The 16,612-nt window shown below is 34.9% G+C and overlaps 4 protein-coding genes and 1 non-coding gene across 7 annotated transcripts; 1 reads left to right on the forward strand and 4 right to left on the reverse strand.

Moving 5' to 3' along the window:
- Positions 1-1,210: 1,210 nt before the first annotated feature.
- On the reverse strand, positions 1,211-2,744 carry LOC110618557 (40S ribosomal protein S26-1). The gene is made up of 5 exons (XM_021761702.2): positions 2,586-2,744; positions 2,414-2,506; positions 2,230-2,314; positions 2,025-2,158; positions 1,211-1,477 (listed from the first exon to the last, which is right to left on the reverse strand). The coding sequence occupies exons 1-5, from the start codon at positions 2,586-2,588 to the stop codon at positions 1,394-1,396; spliced, it is 399 nt and encodes a 132-aa protein (XP_021617394.1). The 5' UTR covers positions 2,589-2,744; the 3' UTR covers positions 1,211-1,393.
- A 2,575-nt stretch (positions 2,745-5,319) lies between these two features.
- LOC110619237 (superoxide dismutase [Mn], mitochondrial) lies at positions 5,320-8,630 on the reverse strand. Its single transcript, XM_021762534.2, has 6 exons — positions 8,278-8,630; positions 7,524-7,570; positions 7,319-7,444; positions 7,137-7,193; positions 6,601-6,678; positions 5,320-5,648 (listed from the first exon to the last, which is right to left on the reverse strand). The coding sequence occupies exons 1-6, from the start codon at positions 8,570-8,572 to the stop codon at positions 5,550-5,552; spliced, it is 702 nt and encodes a 233-aa protein (XP_021618226.1). The 5' UTR covers positions 8,573-8,630; the 3' UTR covers positions 5,320-5,549.
- A 1,011-nt stretch (positions 8,631-9,641) lies between these two features.
- Positions 9,642-13,817, reverse strand: LOC110619236 (macro domain-containing protein VPA0103). Of its 3 annotated transcripts, none has more exons than XR_002488625.2 (8): positions 13,437-13,817; positions 12,834-12,882; positions 12,647-12,749; positions 12,445-12,540; positions 12,285-12,359; positions 11,846-11,915; positions 9,904-10,049; positions 9,642-9,861 (listed from the first exon to the last, which is right to left on the reverse strand). XR_002488625.2 is itself a non-coding variant. In XM_043958187.1 (8 exons), exons 1-8 carry the CDS (start codon positions 13,454-13,456, stop codon positions 9,975-9,977), a joined length of 570 nt encoding a protein of 189 aa, XP_043814122.1. In that variant the 5' UTR covers positions 13,457-13,601; the 3' UTR covers positions 9,642-9,974. The 3 variants fall into 3 exon arrangements, 2 of the variants coding, with proteins under 2 accessions (XP_043814122.1, XP_021618225.1); XM_043958187.1 differs by adding an exon at positions 13,231-13,312 and having other exon boundaries at positions 9,642-10,049; positions 13,437-13,601; XM_021762533.2 differs by having other exon boundaries at positions 9,642-10,049.
- Positions 10,747-10,836, forward strand: TRNAS-UGA. Its single transcript has one exon. It is a non-coding gene; the product is annotated as a tRNA-Ser (tRNA).
- Positions 13,818-14,081: 264 nt separating the features above from the next.
- LOC110618558 (expansin-A8) lies at positions 14,082-15,498 on the reverse strand. Its single transcript, XM_021761703.1, has 3 exons — positions 15,275-15,498; positions 14,850-15,162; positions 14,082-14,750 (listed from the first exon to the last, which is right to left on the reverse strand). Exons 1-3 carry the CDS (start codon positions 15,414-15,416, stop codon positions 14,447-14,449), a joined length of 759 nt encoding a protein of 252 aa, XP_021617395.1. The 5' UTR covers positions 15,417-15,498; the 3' UTR covers positions 14,082-14,446.
- Between the last annotated feature and the right edge of the window lie 1,114 nt (positions 15,499-16,612).

A 16,612-nucleotide genomic window follows, 5' to 3' on the forward strand; every position in this document is an offset into this window, starting at 1 on the left:
CTACTCATTTAGCACTATTATAAAATTACCTTGTATGCTTACCTCTATACTCAATGGATTTTTTTTCTCCGGATCACAAATTTAAAATCTAACCTCGAAATCAAAATTAGTTTCTTTTTTTAAGACCTTATCTCTCTAATTTTTAAAGAGAGATTTTTTTCTCTCCCCTTTCTTCTTTTTTAGGTTCAATCTAAGTTTTCTCTCCCACCTCTTGCGGTTTCTCCTACTCGTGGGACCTTCCTCCCTGTCCTTTTGGTTGTTCCTATCCAACAAATCTGAGCATATGTAAGAGAAAGACTTTCTTTATGCATGTTTGGATTTTATTGGTTCTCCTCCTATTAGCGTAACAAATCTCGTTTTTCTCTTCCTTGCATCAAAACCATTCTACTCCTATCGGTGGTGTTTGTCTCTGAACGGCAGCGAGTTGGCTGCCGGTTTTGTTGTCGCTAGCTTAGGGGCCCATTCCGTCAGCCATGAGAGTTGGTCAGAAAAACGTTATCCTAGACTATATTGAGGAGTAAGTTGGACTTGATTGTCTTTGTGGACTAGTCTCATTTGTGTTTTGGGCTAAGTTTGAACTAGACTTTTTCTATAGCCCCAACTTGAGGGCTAGATTTTTTCTAATAACGGACCTTGAACCTCCTATGCTATGAATTTTATTTTTTGCGAAAAAATTAAAAAAGAGAAAGAGTCTCAAAGGTAAATTGATAAGCTAAGCTTCGCTCACAAGTTGATCATAAAGAGACGAAACAGAACAAACAAAAGTTGGAGTTATTTTAATTTAATTTAAAATTTTGAAATGCTTTTAGTTAAAAAGATAAAACTTTATTATGAAAAAACACTGAAAAATGTTCCAATTTAAGAACAGCAAAATTTCACTCAAAACATTTTATTGCGAACAAACAGGATAAAGAGAATGGCAAAGAATTAACTGTATTATAGTTTGCAACGGCTAAACGCTAGTAGTACAAAATCATAGGGGCGATCAAACCATAGAGAAAACATTTTTATCCTACTCCCACTATCAATTCCTCCAATTTGTCAGTAGTAAAATAACTTTAAAAAAAATTACCCCCCCCCCCCACCATAGAAAACAAAGAGGACAAATTTTTTCTAAAAATAAAACCAAAAACAATTAAAATAAGCCAACATTACTACTGCAACTATCATTATATAGGGGGAAAATGCAAAAATCGAAATGGCCACGCCATAAAGCAGAAAATCCAGTGATTCCAAAGTGCATTCTCATCAACCAAAACCTTTCGACATCTTAAACATATATGATCCTTAAAAGGACTAGCGGGTCCAAATTAAAGAGTGAAATTTCAAAACATTCCTCTGAAAATTCCAGTTGCAACTTCATAACAAACATCAAACAGAATAAATTGAATTCTTAAGCTCTAGCAGCAGTCCCAGTCCCTGCAGGACGAATTCCTTGACCAGGCTGACCAGGCTGTCCAGGCTTTGGCAAGTCATCCTGAGAATCACAACCACAAAAACAAGAAACAATCTTGAAATATAATGAATGAAAACAGTAACAATACAAACGCATGTAAAACAAGGTCATCATATATGGTTCAATGAAAATCAATAAAAACTACTACTTTAACATAACCAACAGCATATTTCTAGAAATTATAAACCCAGGAAAGGAAAACTGAGATGAGCAGAACAGAATACAGCTAAAATATGAAGAGAAACAACTTACATCATGTGATTGCACATGATAAACATCTGAACCCTACAACTGAAATAGGCCTAAGGCAAACAATTATCCTACACACCTCTTTGCACCTAAGAGTACACAACACTATACCATTAAGCTACTAATTAGAATGTGAGAGAAATCTAAAGCAGCAAGTGAATATACTTTGAACTTTCATGTTAAAATGCTTCAACATATTAGTTCTATTACCAATTTTGAGATTCAACAGAAAACAAGTATAACTGCAAACTTAACTATAAATCAAACTAGGTTAAATGTAGAAAACAAAAAATAAAAACAGAAGGAAAAAAATTAGTACCCTGCGCCTAAGGAAACGCTGTGGTGGCTCCCGGTTCCTGCGCTCAGTGCGAGAGCGAACCCTCACGACCCTGGAGTGAATGGCACATGAAACGCAGTACTGCATCTTCACGTACAGCTTGGGAAGGACATATCCTGCAGAATCGTTCATATCAAACCATAAATCTTTAAATAAAGAACAAAGCAGAGGAGGAAGGGAAGCATACCATCATAAACGCAGGAATCCTGGACATCCCTCACAGCAGCTTGCTCGACAATGTTTCTCACAAGAAATCTCTTGATTGCTTTGTCCTTTAGGTGTTAACAAAAACCCCAATCCCAAACACAAATCACGAATTACAAACCGAAACAAGTTAATGAATTGTTGAAAGATTTAGAAACCGGTGATACCTTAGGGCAGCATTTGCCGCAGTTGGAACAGCGGATGAACTTGACGTGTCCCCGCCCGTGCTTGTTACGGCCACCGTTCCTACGCTTGAATGTCTGCAAAAATGGAAAAACATTTATTAGAGATTGAGATTAAGGTGGAGTATAAGAAGATGGAAAAGGAGATCCAGCTCACCATGGCTGCTAGTGGCGGAGATGTTGTTTCCTGGGGAGAGAAGGGAAGGACCTGCACCGGCTGCTGCTTAGGGTTTTTGCTAGGTAACGAATGAAAAGTTGGTTTAGGAGACTTTTATAGGGCGAAAGGGGCGTAGCACTTAAAGCCCTTCATTTTGAGATTATTTGTATTTTACACCACATTATTTAGTTTATTTTCTTTTGTACCCTCCTTTCAGCCTAATTACTGAATTGTCCAAATGTCATCTCTCTTTCCCCTTTTTCCCTTAATAACTAATAAGAGCTCTCACTAATTAAATTTACGATCACTCATTATTATTTTATTTTTCAAATTTTAGTTTGTCAACATAAAAATTTGAATTATCAATTTATGTCAATAAAATTGTATTTCGGCCAAATTTTTTTTATCGAAGTGCTAACCTTGTGAGCTAGCTAAAAATACTTTACTTTTATATTGATTTGTTTATTTTTTCTTCCATATTTTTCAATTTATTTGTGATTGTTAGAAAATCAAGATAAATGATATTCTATCATTTTAAAGTATGAAATAATTTTATTATTTAAATTAATTTAAAATAAAATTATTTAAATTTTGATATATATATATATATATATATTAAAAAATAATTTTTTGGCATAATGATACTTAAATAAAATATTTAAATATTTTTAAAAAATAATTTTGATAATATAAATCACGACATAGTAAGAATTATATTTTAAATTTTAAATTTTAAATCAAATATTAAAAAAATATTAAAAAATGTTAAACTATTAGATAATATATTATACATATATTTTCATAATTTTATAAATATTTAAATTTTAAAGTTAGTAAATGAATATTTGTATTTTCATTTATATATATGTATATTAAAAAATTAAAATTTTGAAATAATTTATTAAAATAAATTTTAATTTTAACAACATTAAATTATTAGATAATAATTTCAGTTTTAAAAAATAAAATAAACTTTATACAACAAAAAATTTTATTGTTTTTTATGACATAATAATAAATGATTTATTTTACTTTTCAATTAATTTGAATAATTTTAAATCGGGTAGAGGAGACTATTTCCTCCTTTTATCCTCTTTCTTCCTCCTCACGCGAGATAGCCTCTTCGCTATAGGACCACCTATCTCTCGGTGCAGATCCGTAAGTGTAGGTGACCTCTGGACCTTTCCCGTGTCAGACAAGCATTTAATTTGCTTCGGCGTGTGAGTGGACAGGGCTGCGAAATGACTGGTTCCGCAATCTTTTCTTCTTATGACCGGGTTTGAGGAAAAATGATCGAAACCTAGGAAAGGGCTGGCTTTAAGATTGGAAAGGGCTGGTTTTAAGATTGGAATGGGCCGGACCGGTCTGATTGAGTGATTTAAATAAGGGTCCGATCAGGAGGATAAACGGGTTAGACCTGGCTTATTAGTTAACTTAGGAGCCTCCTGATTGTGGGCTGCTACTATCCATCCGGCCTCGTAATGGGATGAAAAAATCTCGCGGTCATCAATAATCATATTTATCAAAAATAATTAAGAATATCATTCAATTTATTAAAAGATATTAATAAAATATTAAATAATTTTAATAATAAATTTATTTAATTTATACAAATGATATTAAATATTAAAATATCATATATATATATATATGTAAAAGTTCAAATTTTAAAATTTTTACTATTAGTTATATTGATATTCTAATATTTCATTAGAATTTTATTTTATTATTTTAGTGATATTTGAGATTAAATTTTTTTATTATTATATTAATCAGTAAATTTTTAGATAGTTGCTCTATTAAAAAAATTATAATAAATTTAATTTAATTTATTAATATCTTATTATTTCTACTAATATTATGAGTAATTTTTACATGAAATTAATTAATAATAATTTATTATTATAATAAAAAATAAATAATTTATACAACGAGCAGAGATTTGCACTTCAGAAAAAACTAGTTATATCAAAAATAGATATTGACCGAGCTTTGATGCAGCTAGATGAGTTAATTATTAGGTGCACACACCACATATTTCAATATTAATTTATTTGATCCTTTAAGATTTTAAATCGGCTATAAAATATACCTTTCACATTCTACATTACTTATGGATTGTGGGAATAAAATTTATATAAAATTATAAATTTTGTTAAAATTGTTATAGTTTTAATAATAATCTAATCTTGTGACTGAATCTAGCACGCGATTCATCTCTTCAAAAAAAAAAAAAAAAAAGTACTAACCTACTCCATAATCTGAGTTCTTTATACCCTCCAAGTTTATATACCTGATTTTTATGAAATTATGACAAATTCAAGAAGAAAGCATCGACGTTGAGTAGCGATAGAAATCGTTCATGATGTAAGGATAAAGAAAATAAACATTCATAGAGAGGGAAGAGGGAGGGGGAGAAAAAGGGAGGGAGGGGGAGAAAAAGGGGGGGGAGGGGGAGAAAAAGGGGGTTGGTTTATAAAGAAAACATTTTTACTATTAACCTTCCCGCATTTCAGACGCTGTGTCAGCGTCCAAATTAAGCGCTTTGTCATCATTCCAAATTAAGCTCCCTTTCCAATCATACATTTAACGTTGCATGAATCACCAACCATTAAGCTAAGAATCCCAGGGAAACTACCACCCCAGCTAATCATGGTGATACAGGAATCAGTGTCTTGAAACGCCCTTAAATCAGCAACCAAATTATTGTTAAAAGATCCTCGAAAAAACACCATTAAAAAGGAGGATTGAATGTCCGATGATGGAACCAACACGGAACCAAAATGTGCAAAAACACAACAATGTCCTGGTTTGCCTCTGGATATACCAGCAAACAGTCATTGCAACAAAGGCTAACAAGGGAAAAGAGAAGGCCTTCATATTCTACAGTAACACATCATTTTATTTTATTCCATCTCTAAACCTGGCATAAAAAGCCACTTCCATCTTAGGATGGAGATCCCTCTAAGATGAAGGGCATTCTTTGGCATACACTTCACTTGCATACTTCCAATTCATTACCTTCCATATGTTCTTCAAATAGTCTGGTCTGACATTTTTGTACTGCAGCATTAAAAAAATTCCAAGTCAATGACAAATTCAAAAGCAGATCAAATATCACTAAATGTATTTGGGGAAAGAAAGCAATGGCAAATGAGTTTTTGTGCAATGCCTTTTGCTTCTGTGATTATCAGTTGCATGCAAACCATATATACAATATCAAAATGAGAGAGAGAGAGAGAGAGAGAGAGCTTAAACCTAATCCAACTAGATCTATCAGTATGCACTATGCAAACACATTGTCAAAGTTAGGCATGTTAAGACAAAGGCAACACTAGAGTATAATCTGCCTTTCAACACTGGTTCAGAATATTTCAACACCATGGAGTAAGAACTAAGAAGTGACTGCAGCTGATAAGTAACCTTAACATGCCAATTTAAATGTTCATCATGACTCAGAAGTATGAATGCAAGTTGTGGTCTAAAGTTCGGATTGAAATCAAGGAACCACCACGATACACAAGGGAGGAAGCCTTGTGCATTGGGACACCCCTTTTAAGAATAGGCATCAAACAAGCTCAGGTTAATCCCAATTCCAAAGGCTCCAAAATAAATAACAGCTTATTTTACAAGTTAAAATAAACTATTAACCTTTGGCAAATGTCAATAATGTAATCCAAGGCATATTGGAAATTTTCAACTGTCAGACACGGATGACAATTTTAGCTTGTAACATCTATTCCATATACATTCTGAGTACATAAAAATAAGGATTTCTATAATGATGCAGGCTAAATGCTAATGAAAAGAGCTAGCTTCATTAAACTAATACTATAAGAAATTCCAGCACAACCAAAGCAAAAATTGATAAATTTTGAAGGTGCTGATGCCCGAGTCACCACAAAAGTAAAGGATTGTCAATAATATAATTAAACCATTCATAAAAAGAAATGGAAAGAAAAATAAATCTACATATCACAAAGAAACCATAGTGAATTTAAAGATACAAGTTCACCTGTAAGTAGTATGCATGCTCCCAAACATCAATGCCAAGCAAAGGAACTAAAGTTGGTCCTTTAGTTACCAATGGATCCTGTAACAAAAAGAAGAAGCAAACCAGGTTAACCCTACAGCACATCTTAAATTGTGAGAGGCAGAAAGGCTAAAAAGATTTGGCATCATCTGATAGAATTGCACAAGATGTTTAGACAAGGAATACGGCAAATTCTAAGAATTTTGAGGATTATTAATATCAGTCAAAGATATGATTAGCAGGAACCCCTGAATCTAGAGCCACTTGGCATGCTCACATGTATCCTGATAATGGCAACCTCTAAAAATTAAACAAGGAATTAGCAGAGCTTGCAACTAAAACCCACACACCTCATTATTGTATATGAAATCTTAATGAAATTGAGAGGCATAGAGAAATAGCGTCCTGAGTTCTTATACGGAATCCAAACAGTTGACAGTGTATAATCAATGGATAAGAAAATGAGAAGTGCAAGAGAACCGATAAGTTAAGTTTACAACAATAATTTGTGAAGTTACCTGGTTTGCAGTGGTCTCAACCACAAGCTTCTTCAATTCTTTGTCCACGGCAAGCCACTATCAAGTGTTAAGATCAAATGTTGTCAAAAGAAAAGCAAAAATGACTAAACTGATACAACCAATCTATCTGACATAAACAGAGACAGACCATTGTTTAAAATTCAACAAACTTAATAACTTACCACCCATCCAGATCCTTGCACTGCAGCACCTTCTGCATTCATTTTTTGTATCAACTTTTCCAAAGAGCCAAAATCTGCATCAATAGCCCAACCAAGGGAACCATGTGGGGGTTCACCACCTCCTTCCTGTCAAGCATGAAGTGTTAGTCGGCAATTAAAAAGAAATGGGCTAAATAAGTAAATAGCAATAGAATAATATGCTTACACGGACAGGGGAAAGATTCTTCCAGAAAATGGAGTGATTGACATGACCTGCAGGATGCATTCTTTGTGCATAAGTCAAACAAAGTGAAGGACACTAAGCAGTAAGCAACATTAGAAGGATGTCAAATTGTCAATCAATAAAGTCTGAGGCACCCTAAACTTCTTTTAGAACTTTGACAATGACAAACAGTTCCGCAAAATAAAGACGCAGAAGCAGGAAGATAAGAGGCATGATACACAAAAATAGCTACCAAAGTCCATGCAAGAATACTAGACCCAACATCACAAGTTCCACATGCATTGTTTATTGTGAAAGAAATATAAGAATAATACATCTTTCCCATTCTGAAGTAGAAACAATTCAAAAAATGTTCCAACCATCTCTTCCAGTAGGTTACTCTCACTGTCATGTTATTCTTTCTTATCAGATATGATGTTGCTTACTTAATTCTAGACAATAGATCGAAATCACTTCCAATAAGTACTAATTGTTGCTGCCATCTATCGAATACCAACAATAATCGAAAGAATTAAAAACATCAAGTCGACCAATCCTGCTCTGATAAAGCAATCAGTTTCCTCCTTGCTACAACTAATTCATTCACAATACAATCCAACAATACTCCTCAAGATCATTTTTAAAAACTAAATAAGCTAAAATTTCTTCCGAAGATCAAATTTCGCATCAAATGCGTCAATCAAAACAGCTAAAACAAAAAGAAACAAGCAATTGATGATGAAGGGAGGAAACGAACCTCCACCGTTGAACTTGATGGCGCTCTGCAACTTGACAACGGTTGCAGAATCGCCCTTCTCCATAGCATCGTTGAGTTGCTCAAGAGCCTTGTTGTAGTTAGTAATATAAGTCTGGTGATGTTTCTGGTGATGGAGCTGCATTATCTCGCCGCTAATCGCAGGCTCCAGGGCGCCATAGTCGTAAGGGAGATCGGGGAGAGAAAAGGTCTGCAATCCCCGCAGTTGCCCTAGCCCAGTGGCGGCCTTGAAGGCCGATGAGAGGTTCTTTCGGGTGACCAGAGATCGTAGAGCCATGGATTTATCGAGAGGATTCTGCTGTGCTGCGAGTGATGTAGCAGGTGAAGAAAGAGTTGCCAGTATATATAGTATAAAACCACGGGTCTTATCGTGTCACGGGACAAGCCATGTCAATTGTCTGAGCGGCTCGCTGGCTAATGGGCTATCCTTTTACTCTTCGCTGCATCAAATTATGGGCCTAAACCCAGCCCAAATAGTCCAAGTGTTTCCCCAAGTGACTTGTTCTCCATATGGCAAAATTATTACATGCTAATACCATCTCCCGCCTAGCTATTCCTGTCCTCATCACATCACTCACTACTTCATAATCGTTCTTTCCCTCAAGAATAAATTAAATTAGGAAACTGAATTTGTATAAATGAAGCATTTTCCAATGTTGCATCTTGAAGAATAGAGCTGAACTGAGAACAATAGAATGATGCAAGTTTTCAACAGCGTTGCTTTGAATATACAAGTAAATAAACTGAAGAGGATTCAGACATAAACCATTTTGTTTCAACCAATGGTGGGTAATATACTGACAACGAACAACATATTTGCACAGGTATTTATCATTCAACTTCAAAGCATCTATGGAAATCGAATGGCATTTTATTGCGTTGTTCCATCAAGGAGCCTCTGGTTTTTATCCACGCCTCTTTAAAATCATTTTGTAAATTCTTGGACTGTAGATATGGCTACTGTAGCAGCTTCCTTTAAAGGACCAATTAATTCTTTCTGCAATCAACTCACACTCTCAACCCATATGTTGAAGGAGGAGGTTGCAGCAAGACGAAACAAGAGGAAGTCAAAATACAGACATTGGCTTTATGCGCATTCCACGAACCAGTTGAAAACCGACCCGTTGCAATTCAAGATCAATTGAAATTTAAAATAATTACAATCATGCCCTATATTTTAACCAAACTAGTTAAAGTACCCTATAATATTAGAATTACATTAAAATATACCTATTATTTTTATGCTTTTTTGCTTTTTTTTTTTTTTTTTACTGTTAATCTTCTTTTTGTGCCCATCCATAGCGTTTGGTGACTTCTGAAAACATGCAATTATTAAACAATCTAAATGAGTGCAATGGATTACATACTCGTATAATCTCCTCTGGTCATTCGCAATATCGGCCATTTCATCAAGAATGGCTCATAGATAGATAATATCCATCATGGTTTTGGTTGCCCCTCCATTCTTCTTTCCTTCCCATATTATCCATCTCACATAGTCTCACATGCATTCATGATAATAAACTAAAATGGCTGACACCATCTAACAGTTCCATCTAAGTGAAGCTCATAATGATACCTCAATCCCATACAATCTGAAGCATCAACTTCATAATAACTAAAATAACAGTTTTACATCTCAGCCAAAAGGGGATATGAAAATCCAGCTGCTATTCATGTCAAGGAAGAAGCAATTCCTTCGCCTTCTTTAACCAAACATTGTCGATGTCATCCGAGAACAGAACAAAATGAACCTGTCAATAATAATTGCGAGTTAAGGCCTTATACATAGTAAACTTCAGCATCTAATGGACCAGTATGATGGAGGATATGATTGATTAACTTAAAAAGAGAATAAAGGTCCTTTGAGTCTTTGACTATAGAGAAAGGTAAAGCACACAAGTTTTTCCACCTTAAAGGTAACTTGATTGCAAAAATTATGTCAAGAAAAATATATGAGGTCTACAAAGATAGATAACAATTTATATTTTGTTTCACCACAGAAGCAAAATTGTTAAAAGAGGGGGAGAAAAGAAAAAATAAAAATAAAACAATAACAATCCTGCAATGACTAGGCAATGCAGACATGAACCTTAAGGAATAAAATGCAATAATCCATTTAACAGCTGAAGTGATTTAGCGTCCACCTTACTAAAATATCGCCCGTCTCTACCCAAGATCCTAGCATCACAATTCCGTTTTTGTCTAAATTTTGGAGTAAATGGGCCTCTAGATGCAGTATTTCGTTAGTGATCCTTTCAGGTCCTTGGCTTGTCACATGAGTCTGAATGTCATATTTCCGCATGTGAAAAGAAATATAAATATCTTCATATACCAGACGCTCGCTAATGAATACCAAATCCTCAAAATTGTAATCTATATATTACAACTAGATAAATAGACTTATCAACTCGCACCTAATATCTTTCTATAGTATATAAATTATCTTTCAGAGAGATGGCCGAGTGGTTGATAGCTCCGGTCTTGAAAACCGGTATAGTTCTTTGCGAACTATCGAGGGTTCGAATCCCTCTCTCTCCTTTTCTCGATGAATAGATTTATGTCTATATTAGTTTTGACTGGCCCAGTATCATAAATGTAAATGGCTCGGCTAGGTAGGATAGCCGAGCCAGAAAAAAAAAAAGATTAGATCTAAATGAGTTAAAAATTAAAAAAAAAAAAGGAAAAAAAATACTTTTTAAGTATGACCTAATCCACCTAATCAATACGTACAGAACCCATTGTTGATTATTGATTTTGAGACCTTTATAAGGTAAATAGCCGGTCTATTCAATACTAGGCATAATGAGTATAAGGACCTCAAAAAATTTTCTTTTCGTCCTATCCTGTGAACTTTAAGGTGTATGAATTTCATATTGGATTCTTTAAGCAGAAGTGGGGCGATGGAGATTCCATTTAACTTAGGTTGATCTAAGCCAAAAGCAGACCTACGTTAGAATAACCCTTCTTTGAAATACTTTGGTAGTAGTGCTCTTGGATCGGAATCCATAAATCAGAGCACATGAAGCCATCTTCTTATCTTTCTGCCAAGAGAATTGTGGTAGACTAACGGATTATTTATATCAGTTAATGAACAAGCCCAATGCAAAACAAAAAAAATGCATGTTGAGTCTTTGAAAAAGTTCGAATCATTTTGATAAAAATCAGTTTGATCTGTTTTACTAAGAAGGTCTACGGTTCGAGTCCGTATAGCCCTAAAAACAATAAATAAAAAAATTCAAATAAAACAAATTCAATATTTATATAAAAATAATATATAATTAAATAAATGAAATAAAATAAATAAATAAAATATATAATTAATATATAAATAATTAAATATTAATAAATAAATAAATATATATAATAATATAATAATATTATTAATATATATATATGTATATAATAATATATTAATATATATATAATAATTAATTCAAAACAATTTTTTATTTATTTCATTTTTCATATAAAGATAAAAAAATACGGATTTGGGCCCCTATTAATCTTAATCATAGCATAGGAAAAAAAAAAGCAAATAACATGATACCTCTTTCAAGCCATCTGCAAATTCTTTCACTGTCGATATTGCCACCGCAGCAGCTTCCTCAAAAGGATATCTGAAAAAGTAGAAAAGTGAAGGGAAATGAATAATTATGAAAGATAATGAACTTGCTGAATAGATTTTTCAGACAACAAACCAGGTAAGATCTAATTCTGAACTCCCATCCACTAGATAATAGTTTGAGCTCATATCCTTATTCAAGGCTATTTTTCAAATAGAAAGCCATTATCATTTATCACTCTTAATAATTTTTCCTCCAATGAACTAATCTCACAAAAGGAATAGAACAAAAACAAAGGCATTAGGAAAGATAAGTTTTTTCATTTACATTGCAATTATGCAATGTGATCAACACTTAAAGTTATATTTTGGGGAGGGCAGAGAGAAATTTGGGAGAGGAGCTCAGTTCTCCCCTTCAACCTACCCATAAACACCACAAGATATAGCAGGAAATGCAATATACTTGATGTTGTTGTCCTTGGCTACCGTTAAGCTGTTCCTGTAACCATGACAGTGAACAAGAGATTTATTTAGCATAGGAAAATAAATCACAGGAAAGGACATAAATCAATGCCAAGAAATACCTGTATGCATTTTTCAGGATGGCTGCACAGTTCCTGCTGGGGTCATAGATAGGGCCTACAGTGTGAATCACATGAGATGCAGGCAATTTGAAACCTCTGCACACATTCAGTGTCCACCATCACTCCATGATTAATGATAAATAAATTACTAGAGCAGAGACATTATCTCCATCCTAAAAACCAGTACGCAAGAGGAGCATACGGAGTAATTCTAGCTTCTCCTGTTGGGCAGCGAATTGTAGGTTGGACTTCAGGGACCTTATAGCATGCATCTCGGAGTTCTGGTCCAGCAGCCCTATGTATTGCTAGAAAGATGCAATATTTATAAGAAGTTAAAACCTGAAATCAAGTTAGCAAACTGAAAAGGAGATTATAAAAGACAAAAGTACCTCCATCTGCACCTCCTCCTCCAAGCATTTTCTCATTTGCTGGATTAACCTGCAGAAGAAGAATAACACTTAATAAGTAGTATGCCATCTATCCAATATTCAAGTGGAAAACGTTCAATTTCACTTTGTTCAATCAGGTGCTCTCAACGTAATACAGAAAATTTTGTATTCATTGAAAAAAAAAAAAAAATCTCCACTGCACAATACGTGAAAGATCCAAAATTTCTAATAAACCAATAGGAAAAAGAATTCATCACCAAACCGACGCTGTTGTAGCTTGTAGGAATCTATGAACTCTCCCATCTCAAACGTGATAGAGTTCATCAACGAAATTGCAAAAATTTGAAGCTATTCATTCATGCACCTAATTAATCAGTATAGTTAGTGGGTTGATTACCGAAGCCCGATAAATGTCAGGACTAATAAAACGCATTTCGTCATATAGCAACCACGGACTACAATTACCACGAAAGCAGCAACTGCATCATGAATAAGCTGAGGTAATCAAGAAATGAAAACTCGCAATCCCATATCAAGCAACTTTGATCCTACTAAGAATTAGAGAAATCAAAAGGGAATGAAGGAAGAGAGATGGGTAATTACAATAGCATCAGATGAGCCATCAACGAACCACTTGGTAATATCCCCCTTGTTGATTTTCAGGACAGACGACGAAGACAAAGGAAAAGCAGCGGTATTATCCCCTCCATTACCAAAAGACGGCGCTGTAGAAATCCCAGCGGAGCTTCCCACCTGGGCCATGATGAATGATAATGATGATGATGATGATGATGAAGTTAAGGGAAAGTGTTTGTTGAAGTGGAGATGGTGAAGTGATCCATTTACGAGCTGTGGGTTGTTAAAAGAGGAGAGAGAGAGAGAAGAATGAGGAGAGGCAGCCACAAGGAATCGAGGAGTTGATAGTCTCGATCCCACTAGAAATACCCCTCTACAGAGTGCTGGCATTTTGGCGTATGGACATGTTTTTTCTTTAGCTTTTATCAGCTAATACTGCCTAAAACGAGTCGTCGTTTCATTCCATGAAAATAAAGTTTCCATTTTTTTTTTATCGTCGTAAACTCGCAATGGCAATAGCATTTAAAACCTATTTGCGGTCCACTTAAAATAATAAAATGAGAATTGAACTCAGAAATCTCAAAATCAAAAGATAGTACCTCTGAATGACCAGCTAAGCGCTTTAGGCATAAATTTTTTATTCACCCAACTAAAATAAGTAAAAAGGCCCCATTGAAGTTGTGCAAAACGACAATCAAGGTGATCATTGATGTATTGCATAAATTGCCCCAACTGGGATTTGGGGATTAAATTACAAACAAATGTGGTATTTGAAGGCTTTGAAAGAAACAAAAAGCCACCACTAACAGGAAAAGAAAACATCCATCCCTATCCAAAGTAACCAAAGTCTCTTAAATCTCACAATCATTTCTGTTAAATAGAAAGGCCTAGCGGGTGCCAATAACCACCTCAGCAACAGCCAGCCACATTGGCCAATCTTCTCCTATACCCTGAACCCCCTCCCCTTCTCACAAACCATTTTACAGTACTATAATAGCAAATAAATACAGTTGCTTCTCCTTAAAAGCAAAAAAAATCTAAAACTGACCACCCTCAAATGTTTGTCCAAATTGCCAGTTAGCAGGCACAATGTTGTAGCTTGTCACTGTCCTACCATCACTTGTGGTGACCTGAAAAGAAAGGCTTTGCCCATTGAGGATTCCATTGCTTTGCCAGTTCTGGCCCCAGTTTCTTGACATGGCTTGCCACCCTGTCTTAGAGCCCTTGATTGATACTGCATGTACGTCTCCTGCTCCACCAACATTTGTCACCAAAACCAAGTTGAAGTATGAGTGTCCATTGATGGTGAACCTTATTCCTCCTTTCTTCATACAGGGCACCCTGTTTAGACCACCCACAAGAACGTTAGTGATGCTAATACAATAGGGTGAAATTGGGAAGAGTTTAATTATTTAACTTTGGAGGATGCTTTCTTTTTACCTTCTGAAGGAAATGGGTACAATTCCAGCTCTGTACTGAGCAATTTGCAAGAAAGCAGGCTCAGCCAAGTCAAAATGTTGGAGAGGAGGATTGCACCAGCCACCATTGTCATTTGACAGGGCATAGTTAGGAGGGCAGAAGTTGGTAGCAGTGACTGTGATAGTTCCAGGGAGACACCATTTGGGATCATTGTCACATCTCATTTCATAGCAAGCTCCACAGCTCAAGCCACTGTTGAATAGGGCAGTACTAAGTGCTGCAGTGTTAGTACCATACCCTTGGCTATACAAATTGCCATACCCACAAGCACCTCCTGCAAAAAAAAACAACCATTCAATCCATAAGTAAATCAGAATTTTACTTCTGGCCTAATAATGGGTTCCTTTTGGCCTAACAAAAAAGAAAGACACTTTCTTGAAACATACCCATTGTCCCAGAAGCATCACCCCCACCATAGAAAGTGGCATGACCACCTTGCCATCCTCCATAGTCTCCAAAAGTGCCTCTAAAGCAAAGATTGAGCACAAAAAGCAGAAGGGAAATTGCAGAAAATGCTGCTGTGGCCATTTTTCTGTATAAGCAAAAAGAGAGGAGGAGAGAAGAGTCTTAACTGCTGAGTGCTGGGTGCTTAGCAAAAGGCAACTCAGAGCATACTTATATAGCTAAAGGAGGGAATAGGATATGAAGTGGACTAGGAAACTAACAAGAGACAACTTAATACAAAACCTCATGTTTCAAAACCACAAAAACAATTTCTTTTTTTTTTTTTTTCTTTTTAGTAATTGCCGAAAATCGAGATGCACATGCAAATGTGGAGACTTGGCCTAACAACTGCTAATCCTATGACCCCACAAGCACATGCATTTTGTCAACTGTTTAGTTTTTGTTTTACTTGCTCTTACTATTAACATGTCTTACGTGTGGAATTGCAGATATAAATGTGGAATTTTTCTCCCTTGAATTGCCTGAGATTCCGCAAATTAGCCGACAATGTTTTGGCCTTTGATTAAGGGATATGGGGTCCAATTTGAAATGCAGGTTATAGAAGTTAAGCATTTAACTCTTGACACATCATATGAGACCCTCAGAATTTTTAAGGTTTTTATTGCAGATGTAATAAGAAGCATTTTCAGGTTTTCTTCATGTGGGGCAGAGATCTTTAACCAAATTACATTCATGTCAATATTTTTCTCCTTGCACCAATTGAAAATTACAAAACAGTCGTGCAAACAACTTCGAGCATATGAACGTAATCTATTAAAAAGATCAACGTGCTCACTTGTTAGATTGAATAGGTTTCTGGTTTTTTTTTTAAAAAAAAAAGTTTAATTTAAAAAATGTGATTGACTTTATTAAACAAGGCCCTTAACTAGAATGTGGATAGAGATCTCCATAGTATAATCATTGTCGGTCGCTAAAATAATAATAAACATGATTAGAGGGTACAATCAGAAATAAATATATATATGAATAGGAAATGAGAAGCACACGTTTGATAAATGGATGATGATAATTAAGGATTTTCGAATAAGAGGAAAACTTGTTGCTAAGTGCATGTGGGGATGATTAGGGTTCCTAATCAAAAGGATGATGAATTGATAATTACATAGTTGTTTCTATGTGTGTACTTTGATTTTAATAGATATATATAATTAAAACTTGATTGATAGTGTAATTAGGGACCTACCATGTTACATGCACATGCCCCTCTCCCACTCTTTGCGGTCCCTTAATATTCATGCATCCTTTTCATGCATCAAATT

This window comes from Manihot esculenta, chromosome 7, assembly GCF_001659605.2.
Source record: "Manihot esculenta cultivar AM560-2 chromosome 7, M.esculenta_v8, whole genome shotgun sequence".
Lineage (NCBI taxonomy): Eukaryota > Viridiplantae > Streptophyta > Magnoliopsida > Malpighiales > Euphorbiaceae > Manihot > Manihot esculenta.